This window comes from Mastigoproctus giganteus, chromosome 2, assembly GCF_048544385.1.
Source record: "Mastigoproctus giganteus isolate SK-2022 chromosome 2, ASM4854438v1, whole genome shotgun sequence".
Taxonomy (NCBI): domain Eukaryota; kingdom Metazoa; phylum Arthropoda; class Arachnida; order Uropygi; family Thelyphonidae; genus Mastigoproctus; species Mastigoproctus giganteus.
This window is the reverse complement of record NC_143576.1, coordinates 26134371-26149722: the sequence shown is the minus strand read 5'-3', so window position 1 is coordinate 26149722 and position 15352 is coordinate 26134371. Positions and strand designations below refer to the sequence as shown.

Here is a 15352-nt window from a genome sequence, read left to right as displayed (position 1 = left end):
TCACTTAGGTGGCAACGAATGTGTAGAGTGGTTCTAGTCAAGACGCCTGGTCAGCGTGATGAGGAAAAGACCAAACCTTCCAGAATATGACAGCACGACAAAATAAATGGCCCTCAGTCCCCAGCAGCTTTCACTCTCCCTCTTACGGCAGCGAGAGGATCAGAGTGGAAGCAGAGGGTGCTAAGAATCTCTGGGTACGACCAGGCTGCCATGCATGGAAACTGAACTTGGCCTGTTATAACGTAAGATCACTCATCGGTGAAGACAGGATTTTAGAGCTGGAAAAGGAATTAGAAAATGTGAACTGGAATATCATAGGTTTGGCTGAAACAAGAAGAAGAAATGAATCACATATAAGTTTATCAAGGGGAAACCTGTTGTACACCAATGGAAACAGTGAAAGGAGTGAAGGTGGAGTTGGGTTTCTGGTCCATAAATATTTTAAAAACAACATTTTGGAATTCAAAAGTACATCACCAAGGGTATCAAGACTAATACTCAAGATTTCTAAGAGGTACAAGCTAAAGATTATAATGATTTATGCACCAACATCGAGTCATGATGATGAAGAGGTTGAAGCAATGTACACCAAAATTGAGTCTTCTAGATGAGCAGAAAACCCACAACACTATTATTATAAGGGACTTCAATGCTAAGGTTGGAAAAAGACAAAACAGTGCAGAAAGGGGAACTATAGGAAATTTTGGAATTGGTGAAAGAAATGAAAGAGGTGAAAGGCTTGTGGAATTTGCAGAATCTCAAGGACTGTCAGTAATGAACACTTTTTTCAAGAAAAGGGTGAACAGAAGGTGGACATGGAAGAGTCCAAATGGATTAACTACTAATGAAATCGACTTCAACCTCACTAACAGAAGATATATTGTGAATGATGTTACCATCCTGAATAAGGTAAATGTTGGAAGTGATCACAGAATGGTAAGATGTACACTTGATATAGACATAGGAAAGGAAAGGAAAAAACTGACTCGAGTAAATAATACAAAGGTCTTTGAAATAACAGAGGAGGAGAAAAAGCAGTATGTACTGGAACTTAAGAACAAGTTTGAGCTTCTGCAGACTGCTCAGGACCAAGATATCGACGAAAAATATTACAACTTTCTGAAAGTGATAAAGCCCAAGAAACCAATAGGGAAAAAGAAATCCAAAGAAGAAAAAATTAGTCAAAAAACACTTGTCATGATGAACCAAAGACGACAAATGAAAAGCAAGAAAAACACTGACAGGGAGAAAATTGAGTATACTGAGTTATGGAAAGCCATTAGAAAGAGAATCAGAGAGAACATAAGAAGATTTAACACAAGAAAAGTAGAACAAGCATTAAGGGAAAACAAAGGATTTAAATCAGCAGCCATGAGCAGTAATACAGAAAGACATATGATACTGAAACTGAAGAATAGCGATGGTGTACTTATTAACAGCAGAGAAGGCATAATTCAAATAGCAGAAGACTACTATAGAGAATTATACAAGGAGCAGGGGAATGATGCCAGCAGTGGGGAAGATGGATTGCAAAGTAGCAACACATACGACATACCCGATATTCTTCCTGATGAGGTAGAACATGCATTGAAGAAAATGAAGAATCGGAAAGCCTCAGGGGAAGGTGAAGTTACTGTAGAGTTGTTAAAATTGGGAAGAAGAGACATAACACAAAAACTGGCAAGGCTCTTCACAAAGTGCATTAGAAAAGGTGTGATGCCTAAGCAGTGGAATAATGCAATCATAGTTTTGCTGCATAAGAAAGGAGATAAATCACAACTTGTAGATGTTATCCCACATCTACAAGTTGTTCACAAGGGTCATTACTAACAGATTAGAAAGAATATTTGATGAGAATCAACCGAAAGAGCAAGCTGGCTTTAGGACAGGATTCTCAACTATGGATCACCTTCACGTAATATTACAGCTAATGGAGGAAGCAAATGAATATAAAACACCATTATGCCTGGCATTTGTGGATTATGAAAAGGCATTTGACTCCATACAGCATAGGGCAATGTTTCAGGCACTGGAAAGACAAGGCATAGATATCCCATATATTATGATTTTGAAGAAAATATATGAGAGTGCTATCTCCTTTTTAGACTAGACAAAGACAGTAGGAAAATGTAAAATTGAGAAAGGAGTTCGACAAGGAGACACAATATCTCCAAAGCTGTTTGCTGCTGCCCTTGAGTAAGCTTTCAGAAGATTAGACTGGTCGCAGAAAGGAGTCTATGTGAACGGAGAGTACCTAAACCATTTACAATTTGCAGATGACATTGTGGTCATAAGCCACGATCCCAAAGAATTAGAGGAAAATCTTAATCAGTTATGCACAGTTAGTAAGGATTTTGGACTAAAGATGAATATGGAGTTTGGACTAAAGATGAATATGGATTTTGAACTAAAGATGAAAGATGAAAAACAAGTATGCCACAGAAAGGGAAATAATGATTGAAGGAGCAGTAATTGAAAAGGTGGAGTCATATACTTATCTGGGACAAGTTATTAGCTGTAACAATGATAAATGGCTGGAAGTCAAGAGAAGAATAAATTTTGGATGGATAGCATTCAGGAAATATAGTCACACACTGAAGAGCAATATCCCAGTTTGTTGTCTGAAACGCAAAATAATGAACCAATGTATACTCCCCACCATGACTTATGGAAGTGAAACTTGGGCACTCACCAAAAGAATGGAAGAGAAGCAGAGAATTACACAGCGAAGAATGGAACAAATTATATTGGGAATCAGACTGTTAGATAAGAAGAGAAACACATGGATTAGGCAGCAAACTCAAGTAAAGGACATTCTTATCAAAATTAAAGAACTAAAATGGTCTTGGGCAGGACACAGAGCTCGGAGACATGATGACAAAATGGGAAGCATTCAAAGAACTTATCTTGGAAGCTACTAGGCTTTACATACCAACTAAGAAATATTGTTCAAGGTTTAGGCCAAAATGGATGTCAGATGAACTAATGAGGCATATGGCAGAGAAGAAAAATGCATGGGATACTTACAAATTAACACATGACACAGAAGCCTACGATAGATACAAGTTGATATGCAACCAAGTTACAAAGGAGGTTAGGCAGGCGAAGGCAGATTACGAGAAATCCTTGGCAAGGGATGCAAAGAAAAACAGCAAAGAGTTCTTTACTTATGTAAACTCTAGAAGGAAGGGGATAAATCAGATTGGTCCACTTGATATTGATGGGTCAACTGTTGATGATCCTGCTCAGGTAGCTAACAAACTAAATGAATATTTTGCATCGACATTCACACATGAGGAGTTATTCAGCAAGGGGAATGCCAGAGGTGTATTCAACTTTAGCAGTAAGCTACAGAATCTTGAAATAACTGGGAGTAAAGTGGAGGAGAAACTGTTGAAGATAAACACAAGAAAGGCACCCGGGGTGGATGGGATCTATCCAGTTATATTAAAGGAGGCAGCAAAGGAAGTAAGCAAACCCTTAGCCATAATTATGAGAGCTTCCTTGGACTCAGGGGAGGTACCCATAGACTGGAAATGTGCAAATGTGACCCCAATTCACAAAGGAGGATCAAAGGCTGACACAAGTAATTATAGACCTGTGAGCTTAACTTCTGTTCCAGGACAATTAATGGAGGCACTGCAGGATCATTTAGACAAGACTTCAGTTACAGCTCAGACACAGCATGGTTTTGTTAAGGGGAAGTCTTGCCTGACCAACTTGATTGGATACTATGATGCAGTCACAAAAGAACTGGATGCAGGGAATAACTTTGATATTATATACTTGGATCTTAGAAAGGCTTTTGATACTGTTGCACATGGAAGACTGCTACACAAATTGGAGCAGTGTGACATTGGAGGCAAATTGCTGCTATGGATAAAGGGGTGGTTGAGGGGGAGAAGACAGAGAGTGGTAATCAATGGACACTGCTCATCGTGGACTAATGTTATTAGTGGAGTCCCTCAGGGCTCAGTGTTGGGTCCATTATTGTTTTCTGTATTTATAAATGATATTGATGATGGTATATCAAGCTTAATGTCCAAGTTCGCAGACGATACAGGTTGGCAGGGTTGTCAAGGACACTACTGACACTATGCTGCTGCAACAGGATCTGGAAAGGTTGAGCAGATGGGCTGAGAGGTGGCAAATGAAGTTTAACATTGACAAATGTAAAGTACTACACATGGGAAACAGCAACCCCAGAACAACATATCAACTCTGTGGTACTACACTGACAGTGGTAGAGAATGAAAGGGACTTGGGGGTGGTTGTGCAGGCAGATATGAAGTTCTCTGAGCAGTGCAGACGGGCTGCAAGAGTAGCTCATGGAGTATTGTCAATGATATACAGGAATTTTTCCAGCAGGGATAAGGAGGTGATTATTCCATTGTATAAGGCAATGGTCAGGCCACACCTAAAGTACTGTATACAGGTCTGGAGGCCTCATTTCAAGAAGGATGTAGAGCTGCTAGAACGAGTACAGAGAAGGGCAAAAAGATTAGTGAATGGAACAAAGGGGTGCTCTTACGAAGAAAGGCTTAAGTTTTGCAAATTACAGTGTCTGGAGACTAGGCACCAGCGAGGTGATCTGATAGAGGTGTATAAAGCCTTGAATGGTTTAAGCATGCTCAATGCTGATGGGATTCTTCCTCAAGCTCAGAAAAATCACCTGAGAGGGCATAAATTCAAATTGAGGAAAGACAGATGTAGGATAGACGTGCGGAAATTTGCCTTTAGCCAGCGGGTGGTTGGTTGGTGGAACAGACTTCCATCCCTTGTGGTGGAGGTTGATAGCCTAAATAAGTTTAAGGCTCAGCTGGACAGGTATTTTGAACGAACAGAGGGGTGAAGTGGAAGTGGGTTTTTTTTTTTTCTTTTTTTTTGGCTGATGCTGCATAAGCTTGCTTTCTTGCATCAAATGCCTCTACTAATGCTAATGCTAAAATGCTAATGCTAATGACAGATAGACTAAGAAAATAACAGAATGGTAACTAAGAGGAGCTAGAAGAAAACCTGGAAGACAAAGGCGGAGAGGGATAGATGAAATTCATGAGTTTATGGGTAGTAAATGGATGGCCAGTGCTCAAAACAGAAGGAACTGGAAAGTTGCTGGAGAGGCCTTCATCCTGCAGTGGATTGAAAATGGCTGATGATGACGATGTCATTTTAAAATGCAAATATCATAATAAAAAAGTAAAAATTTAGATTAAGAGGTAGAAATTTATGGTTGTCACAGAAAAATCCTTTTATTTTCAATGTCATTATACTGAATGTAAAATAACATTAAGTTAACGAGAAGTTGGGATGTTAAAAAGAGGGTCACCATAGAGTTTTGAATGTATCATAAATTTGTAGCAGTGAATCTTTAAATTGGATTAGAAGAGAAATTTCTTCAAAGCTAAATTTTCAGATCAGATTATAAAATAACTGCCACCCATCCAACTCTTCCAACTTCGATCAATCCTTGATGTCACCCATGGATTTGTAGTTGACATTTTTTGGCAGTAGAAAAACGTCCTTTAGAGGTACTTGCATCTACATTTCAACTAAGTTTATGATGTCATGAGATTCTTCTATTAATAATGCAATAAATGTACAGTTTATTTTTTATGCCTCTTACATTTTGCATAAAAATGTTGAGATGCACATATTTATCAGAAAGATGTATTAAGTGTCAGGTTGAATGATGTACTACAAAGCAAACCAGGAGGTATTCTCTAGCTAAGCAGACAGTTCAGCAGATTGAGAATTAAATGGCAGCTTTTCACTAGAGTTTGGTGACTGTACTTCCAACAGTTCCAGAATACGGCACAATGAATAGACCATTGGGCCAGATATGAGGGTTTTGATATTTTCATAGGTCACAATTCTTTAGCTCAATTCTGAAGGATACATATGTGGCATGTGCTTTTTTTTTTTTTTTTTTTTTTTTTGAAATTCTACCTGGTATTTATAGCTCTAAAAGTAGCTGATCCATCTGCTGGGAGGTAGTACTGGGATCTAGCCTGCTAACAAAAATATTAATGCTATATCTCAAACTTTATTTCAATTTTACTTTTAACACAAGATCATATATTTCTTATTCCTATTATCTAATATATTTATAATTTCTGCTGGGAAACTTAGGGTATTTGTTGGCAAGCTGCTATAGGTAGGCACTTTACATTTCAGATCAAAAGTATCATTTTGTTAGTGCACATACAAACTGTGAGGTTTCTGTTGATTATTCATTGTGGTGGGATTCAGTTGTATGCTTGGGTTAACAGCAAGGAAGCTTGATTACATTCAATGAGAGATAGAGATATAGAGCTAGATTTTGAAGATCATGCAGGTGTTTTTGCATTTTTTGATGGAACAAAATCTTCAGCATCTGGACTGAGGGCTGGAACTGGAGCAACTTGATGTACACAAGAAGGTTGAGGTAATGAAGGGATCTCAACAATTGCCTTCAGATAAAGAAGTATGCAATAGAACTTACACTTGATCTTTTATCCAAAAAATATGCAGTTTAATATTATCATTTTCTGTAAATTGTTTCCTCAGCATTTGATCCAGGGTAGCAAATGAGCTATCAATCTTTGGAGATGTTGTAGGTGGTGGGGAGGTGGAGAAAGTGTTGTCCGTTTGGATGGAGGAATTATTAGTTAACTTCATTGAATGTCAGGGTATAGGAGACTGTAGTAAACTGATAGAAGAATGAGATGACGATTGGAATCTGTGTGTGTATTTTGAAAATTTAGCTCATACTGACTAGGAGACTGTAAATTTGAATTTCTGTTACCTGTATCACATGCAGAGTGAATTATCTCGAATTAGTTTTTTAAAACGCTTAAAAATTTTTGGAAAAATTTTTTTATCAAAGAACACCCAACAAAAAACTTCTTACTACATGTCCCTTTACAGATAATCCAATTACATACTGTTTTAAGACAAACACCACATGAAAAACAACTTCCTTAGGTGGCATGTTGAAGAGTAGGAATAGCAGCACAATTTTATATTTTTTGATTTTGATATTTCTTAGTTCATATGAAAAGCCTAGTAGCTTTCAAGATTAATTCTTTGAATGCGCCCATTTAGAATTGGCTGTTGGTAACACATTAGTTGATCCCACTGCATAGAATTTAAAACTCTCTGAGAGCACTATAGTCACCTTTATGAAAGCAAAAACCTTCTCTTTACCCCTGATGGTAGTTACATCTTTGAATAAATTCCACATCAGCACACTGTGATCACTGCCACCAAGTGGTTCCTTTATCTGCAGATCCTTAATGTTGATAATTAGATCAAGAGTATTACTCGCTCTGATTGTCTCTCGAACGTGCTGCTATAGAAAACAATCATCCAATAAATCTATAAAAGCCTTGCTAGTGTGCGAGTGACCAATCCACAAGTTCCAGTCAATATCTGGGAAGTTTAAATTTGGTTATAAGACAATCTGATTTACTGACCCACTACTTCTCTGTACAGCTGTTCATTATACTCATCAGAGTCATTAGGCCTATAACACACTCCCAACTACTCATTTATCATTTCTCTGTGCTTAGGTCACACCAAACTGACTAAACACTGCACTGTCCACCCATATCAACTGGATGCACTTCCTCAGATTTTGTATATGCTGATCTAGTGGAACAGCAACATGGCTGGCAAAGTAGAGACAACAACATGATCTACATTAGCTGATCCAGATGCCTTCTAGAGAGTTATCAATAGGTTTAGTCAGGTGGACTACATAGTGGCCAACCTGAAAAACTGTTTTAGAAGTGTATCCTTGAAATGTAAGGGAGACTGAACTCAACATTATCCATCATTGCCAGAGCTCTGAAGACTAAACATGAGTTTCGCACTTTAAGCAGAGGGTGGTGTTGCATTGGATGATGAGAGTCATCTCTACCTAATACAGCAAACTCTCGATTTACCGGGACACTTCAAGACTCCAAATAAAAAAATAAAATAAAAAAAAAACAACCAGAAATCATAAAATTCAAGTAGTAACTAGAATAGGTATAAACAGATATTTTGCAAGTCATAAATAAGCGACAAGAAGCGGCGTTATAAGTTGTCATTGGGAGACTAGTGCACCTATTATCTTGCAACCTTGACTGTCTTCATGCTAGCCGCAAGAAAAAAAACAAAGAAGACCAAATGTTTAGTTTCTTTTAGTGTGTTGCATCGATTGTTGTGTTCCATCGCACCAGAAAAGGACAAATTTTGTTTCGTTATTTGTGTCAGGGATGTCGAAATTGTTTTTTTTATAGTGACTATTTATTTTTTTTTTTTTTGTTAAGAAATCGCAAAAATGATGGGCAAACAAGAGTTGTGCTTTCAATTAAACAAAAACTTGAAATTATTCAAAAGTTTGAAAACGGTGCATGCATTATCGTATTTCCCCATGTATAAGACCCACCCTTTTTCGAAAAATTTGGGGGTCTAAAAACTGGGTTACTTGCATTTCCCGCTTTATCACGCTTGTTGTCTTTGCACTCATTGTTTCGCACTTGTTACTGGTATATTAGGTTACATTTTATCATGTTTTGCCCAGAAATGGCTCAGAAAAGATTTTCGTACAGTGCTGAATTCAAGTTAACAGTGATCCAGTTAGCAAAAGTGAATGGAAATCATGCTGTTGAACGTAAGTTTGGTCCTCTTCCAACTGAGAAAACAATCAGAGACTGGCTACAGGAAGAAGAAACCCTACTGAAAACGCCACGGCAGAAGGCCATGAGAGGCAAGTCAGCAAAATGGCCTGATTTAGGGAGGGAATTGAAGAGCAAAAGGCAATTGGAATTCCTGTGTCCACAAAGATGGTTCAGCATGAGGCAAGAAGAATTGCTGATGAAAAAGAAGTTACTGATTTCAAAGGAGGACATAAATGGTGCTTCAGGTTCATGAAACGGAATGGACTAAGCATGCGTACACACACCAGACTTGCCCAAAAGATGCCCGAAAGCTATGAGCAGAAGGTCCTTGAATTTCATTGTTTTGTCATTCAATGTCGGAAGAGACATCAGTTTGAATTGGGACAGATTGCAAATATGGACGAAGTCCCCCCCTTCAATTTGATGTCTCAAATAACAGAACTGTTGATAAGAAGGGGCTGAAAACATGAAAACAGCTATTATACAGTTGTTCTAGCTTGTTGTGCCGACGAAACCAAGCTGCCTCCTATGCTAATTTTCAAACGCAAAACAATGCCAAAAGAAGACATTCCTCAAGGAGTGATTGTCCACGTTCATGACAAGGGTTGGATGGATCAGGATGGGATGAAGATCTGGTTTGACAAAGTTTGGAGCAGGAGACCAGGTGGGCTCTTACGCAAACCTGCCCTATTGTTGCCTGATCAGTTCAGGACACAAAAAACAAAGATTGCTGCAGAGAAAAAAACAAAACTTGCTGTCATACCTGGAGGCTTGACATCCCAGCTCCAACCACTTGATGTCAGCATTAACAAACCCTTCAAAGCTGCCATGAGAGACGAATGGAACCAATGGATGAAGTCTTCTGGGGACAATTTGACACCAGCAGGAAGAGTGAAGGAACCAACTATAGGAGAAGTTTGTACTTGGGTGAAAAGATCCTGGGATAATATCAAGATTGAGATCGTTGTCAAGTCATTTAAGAAGTGTGGCATTTCAAATGCCATAGATGTAAGTGGGGGCAAGGCAATATATGAAGACAGTGATTTGTCATCAGACATAGATGAGGACAAGCTAATGGATGGGAGTTTTGACAGTGATGAGGAGTTGTATGAATTTTATGATGAATAAAACTTGAGTTCAATAACTTTATGTAATACATTTTTTTTTCAAATTTCGGGCCCCAAAATTAAGGTGCGTCTCATATACATGGGAGCGTCTTATACATGGGGAAATACAGTAATTCTCTAATGAACCATTATAATGTTGGTGGCCAAACCACATGTGACACTAAAAAATAAAGGGAAGATATTAGATTTAAAATCGACATCCTAAGCTCGTGTGGGGTGATAATAGTGAGTTTTCACCTTAACCCTGTGTAGTTCTTTTCAGAAAATTTATTTCATTTTGACTGTTATCATGGTGCTGACTAAGAGAATAGGTGACAGCAGTACTAGTAAATCTATCAAGAAAAGGAAAGCGATGGAGTTGGATCAGAAAATTAAAATAATATGGATGTATGAAAATGGCCAAACATTAACAAGTATCGTGCAGAATTCAGATTTGTCAGTGGCAATGGTGAACACAATAAAGGAGAAATACAGAATACAGAGAAATGTGAGAAATGAGAGAAGCAGTGAAATGATCGGCACCAAGGCTATGAAATACAAATCAGTTTTTACTGTGCAATATCATGAGTTTTTTTCTTCCTTTTATGTTTTCTTTTCTTATGTGCCACTCTGGCTACTAAACCACTGTCCCCAGATAAAGCTTTTAATTGAACTAAATAAAAATATATAACTATTTTTCTGTATATATATATATATATATAACTAATATATAAAAAATATATAACTAATTAATTGAAAAATATATAACTATTTTTCTTCATTCTTCTGAGGATATTATGTGTTTTTGTAATTTTGGCATATCAGGGATATAGTTCCAATACTGTATTTTATTAGCCATTCCTGAGTTACACAAAACTCGACCAACGTAAGAAGTCCTGGAACGTATCTCTTATGTATGTCGGGGACTTACTATATTTTTGGATTAACCAGGAAATTGATTATCTGGGATTTTTTTTTTTTACCATCTATCTCGGAAAATCGAGACTCTACTGTACTACTGAGTATTGCCTGGTGACACAGAGGAGTGTGATGTGGATTGCACACCTCAAGCCCTGCTTACCTTAGTTCACATCTAAGTGGACTAACATACTACAGGTATGTTGGAGTACAGTGTCGTAAGTACAGTGTTTCGCACCTTATATATAGGATTATATCCCCCAACATGAAGATGCAAGCAGAGGATCTGGTTGCTGGAGAATGACTGGAGTGACATCACAAAAATTTGGTCCATTTCATTCACAAATGGACCTGAATATCAGTTCTACAGCATTTTAGAATCCCCGATAGCAAGACCCAGATTACTACCTGGGAGAATGTCTGTAACAAGCGTCATGGACCAAAGATGGTATTCTAGTTATGGTGTGCATGAATTTTTCGAGCAGGAACAGAGGTAATAATTCCAATCTATAAAGTCTTCACTACTGTATATACTTTGAAGCTAAAGTTGCAGAAAGGAGGTGAATCTATTAGAAAATGAGCAGTGAAGAGAAACAAGATTAGGTGTTGATATTCCTGTAGAGACAGACTTTAGTACAATGACAATCAAAGTATTTCATCTTTTGAAAGGATTTAGTGAATTAAATAGCTTCTAAAACTGGAGAACTTATGTAAATTAAAGAAAGGTTGGTCAATGCCTTGATGGAATTAGGTGACTTTCTCTCTCTCTGTCTCTTTTTCAGGCTGACACTAAATAAGCCTGATTCCTTGAATAAAATTGCTTTCATCTTTTTCTTCATTTATCCTTTCTATCTCTGTTGTTTAAAACAATCTTCCAAATGATGAAAGCATTCAATAATTTTGAAACTAAATACAATGCAGTTATCCAATATAATGATTATATTGTAAAAAAGTACAACATTAAGAAATAAAAGCGAAATGTTGAAACAAAGCATATATGGTCAGCCTTGAAACACAATGATGAAAGGCCATGCTCTTTGAGTGAAATACTGTGACTGACTCAGATGTACAAACAATATTTTAGCTCATTTTAATTTTTTATGCTTGTATATGCTTAATAGGACCACAGTTGTTGTTGTTATTTGGTTTTTAGGAGCATTAGCAACTAAGGCCATATTGCTCAGGGGATATGCAGTGGTCATTCCCTGACCTTTCTGCATCCTCCGTATTTGGTGGTCACGCGCTCGAACCCCGGTCTAATCAAGAAGCATGTGCTATGCACTGCTGCTCCTGACCATCTGGCTACAGAGGCATCCTAGGACCACAGGTCAAATAAAAAGTGATTTATTAAAAATTAAATTTTCAAATACAAACTGATAGCAGCATTATTTTAAAAGTTGAGTGATTATCATAAGAAAATATGAAATTATCTTACGTATTCTTTAAATAATTTTTAAAGTTTTTTTTTTTTTTTTTTAAATTTATATTTTTCTTATGTTTTTTGTTACTTAGTTTTTTTTTTTCCTTTAAATAATTTTTTTTAAAACTAAGTATCTGTGAACTTTTTAACAAAATACATACGTCAACAGCATCATTCAGGGCTCCAGCTAAGAGGAAAAAAGCTGCTGCATGCTCAAACCTTTGCTTTCCCATTAATGTAAAGGCATTTTTCAAAGCTGACTTTCTCCATCTATCTTCAGAGAAATTATTTTGAAAGAACTTGGCCATTTTGTAGTCATGAGTTGATCTAAATAAAAATGAATGACCGTGAATTATAACAATGATAACATCTTAGCAGAAAAGACTATGCACTTATGCTTTTCTAAAAAATCTGAAATTATGAATTACTTACCTTCAGTCTATACTTTTCAAAAAAAAAAATTATGAAAATGATTCATTCACCCTTAACAGACACATTAGTAAAGATTAATTGCACCTGTCATTTTTATCCTATTCAGTACACATTTCTCGATATTTTAATAGAGATACTAGGGATAAAAACTTTTCTTGAAAGGGATTGTAAACAGACGTGTATTGCTAAAAAAAAATAGTACCGGAATGCTTGTCGTAAAAAAAAGCAGTACCGGAACGCTCGTTGCAAAACAAAAAACAGTACCAGAACGCTTGTTCTGCAGAAGACTATATGATAATGCCACATTGCCTGTACGGTAACTGAATCAGACTTCAGATGCATGGTTCATAGAACAACCAGTTCTAGCGATCAGCTCATGGCCAATCAAAATGCAGCATTCGCATGCATCACAGTATATCTCATTCGGTGGATCTCTTTATCTAACACATTGTACTTTAGTAAGAAAAGTTCAAGTTTCATTGCGAAATTTATATTTTTGTTTTTAAATAAATTTTTAAAGAAATCGATTAATTTTAAAGATTACTATTAATATATATTTTTAGTAGCAATGGGTAAAATAGATATTTCTCCCTCCGCTTTGATTATGCCATTTTTTCATAATATTAGGTGTAATGATTTTCTATCATGACATTTAGAAAAAAGTACCGGAACGTCTTTCCGGTCCACCACTGATTGTCAACTATCAATGGGTGAAAGGGTGGGGAAGGTGAAAGTTGATGAGTGCCAGACCTCTGTAATAAGCAATGAATAAATCTGTAAAATGTTGAATGATATTTATTAACATAATGAAACTAATATATTCAATTCTTATATTGATTATCACAGAATACCACAGCAGTGACCTCAGTACAGGGAGTACGGTATGGTTTTTTGTTTTGTTTTTTGTTTTAGTTAGTTGTTGGCACATTGGCTTCTGTGGCCATAATGCACCTCCCAAGGTTTTTGCAGTACTCTGATCCAAGACTGAGGCGGGATTCGAACCCGTGACCTTTGGGTTGTCAGGCAGGCACTTTACCCACCCGGCCAGCCCGGTCGGCCGTACAGTATGGTGGATCAATTGAAGAGCTATAAATTTGTGGAGAGCAGACATATCCTGGTGGAATTCTTCATAGTGATTAAAGAAAATTAAAAATTATTATTATTATTATTAGCTATATGGCACAAGGAAGCCTGAGGCTTTTGCTGCACCAGCCCAAAAAAAAAAAAAAAAAAAATTCTGAGTTATCCCTGAGAGAGAGAGAGAGGAAGCTTGTAAGACTCGTTTACTAAAGTATTTTAATAATCATCGCGTAATATTGTTAAGTTTGCTTTAAAATCTCGATATTCGAATAAGCAAAAATACCTTTCTCAGGTTAGGAAGCTTCGTGATAAATTAAAAAATTATCTACATCCGAACAATTGGTCTGTATTGAAGACCTCCATAGATTTGCGACGGGAAGCACAGGCCTCAGAAATAAAAAACAGACACGTTAATAAGTTGCAAACATTATCGGATAGGTCAAGACACGTTCATGCGAATTCTAACACATTGTCGCAGGCTTGCGACCAAGTTCATACGAGTTGGTTGACATCCCCCCCCCACAGACACACAACGTGTTACCACAGAATATGTCAGCTAGTTCACGAACACCCCCTCACCAATTATCCAACGAACCGACACATCAACAGGTTACAAACCTTTCCTTGTGTACACTATCACAGGACCAGATTTCGCTTTTATCCAAAGGACTAAATTATAATTTACCACCTCGAAAACTGCCTAAAAAACAATGCGTAATTGATATTGAATTTGGACTTCGTAACGTTCCACAAAAAGATGTATTTATTCAACAAGTTAACCAAGTAGTGAATAACGTAAAAGAAACGCGACTTCCTAAATTGAATACACATGACAGTTCAGCTTTACGAGAACTTCGGGGAAATAAGGACATTATTATACAGAGGGCAGATAAAGGAGATACAGTGGTAATACTAGATAAACATGATTATATTAATAAGTTAGATTCAGTTGTGTCAGATACCTCCACTTATCGTGAAGTAGAACCGGTTAACGGGTTTACCAATTTGGTCAATCAGTACAATAAAACGTTAACCACGTATCGAAAAAACGACTACGTTACTATGGTTCAGTTAAAAGAATTGAAGTCCAGAACATACAATATTCCTGCACTTTTCGGTCGGGTAAAATTACACAAGACTGGGTTTCCTATTCGACCTATTGTTTCCTACAGGAACTCGGCATTTTCATCCTTAGCCACACATGTATATAACATTATAAAATCTTTAGACAGGTAATACAATTTGGGATTAAGAACTACGATACATTATTTAATAAGCTTAAAGACTGTAGACTCGGCGACAATGACAATTTATTCTCACTAGATGTTACTTCATTATATACGAATCTAAACGTTGAATACACATTAGATATTATTTGGGATATGTTAAATAAAAACTCGACACCGATTAATTATACGAAGCTACCTATTAAGGAAATTTTTCACTTAAACTGTTAGTTGAGGCTAACTACATCACCTTTCAAGACAAGGTATACAAACAAATTTTTTGGTTACCAATGAGTTTGAGCCTGAGTGGCTTAATGTCAGAGATCTATCTCTCAACGATTGAGCAGATACATTTGACACCTTTTCGAACCCGTATCACATACTATGGGAGGTATTTAGATGATGTTCTAGTTATTACCGATAGTAGTACTATCCAAGACATTTTACATTCGTTTAATAATATTCATTCTAGACTCAAATTTACATTGGAAAGGGAGGACATGGATACTAAGTCATTAAACTTTC

At 36.9% G+C, this 15352-nt stretch overlaps 1 protein-coding gene across 3 annotated transcripts in view; it reads right to left on the bottom strand.

The window, feature by feature from the left end:
- Rbcn-3A (rabconnectin-3 alpha) overlaps positions 1–15352 on the bottom strand; it is a 980796-nt gene that overhangs the window by 437174 nt on the left and 528270 nt on the right. For all 3 annotated transcript variants that reach the window (XR_016547873.1, XM_090388469.1, XM_090388476.1), the window contains exon 32: positions 12251–12416. Coding sequence is in view for 2 of the 3 variants with exons in the window: in XM_090388469.1 (XP_090244595.1) it covers positions 12251–12416 (166 nt within the window). In the remaining variant the exon portion in view is untranslated. The remainder of the gene's footprint in view (positions 1–12250; positions 12417–15352) is intronic.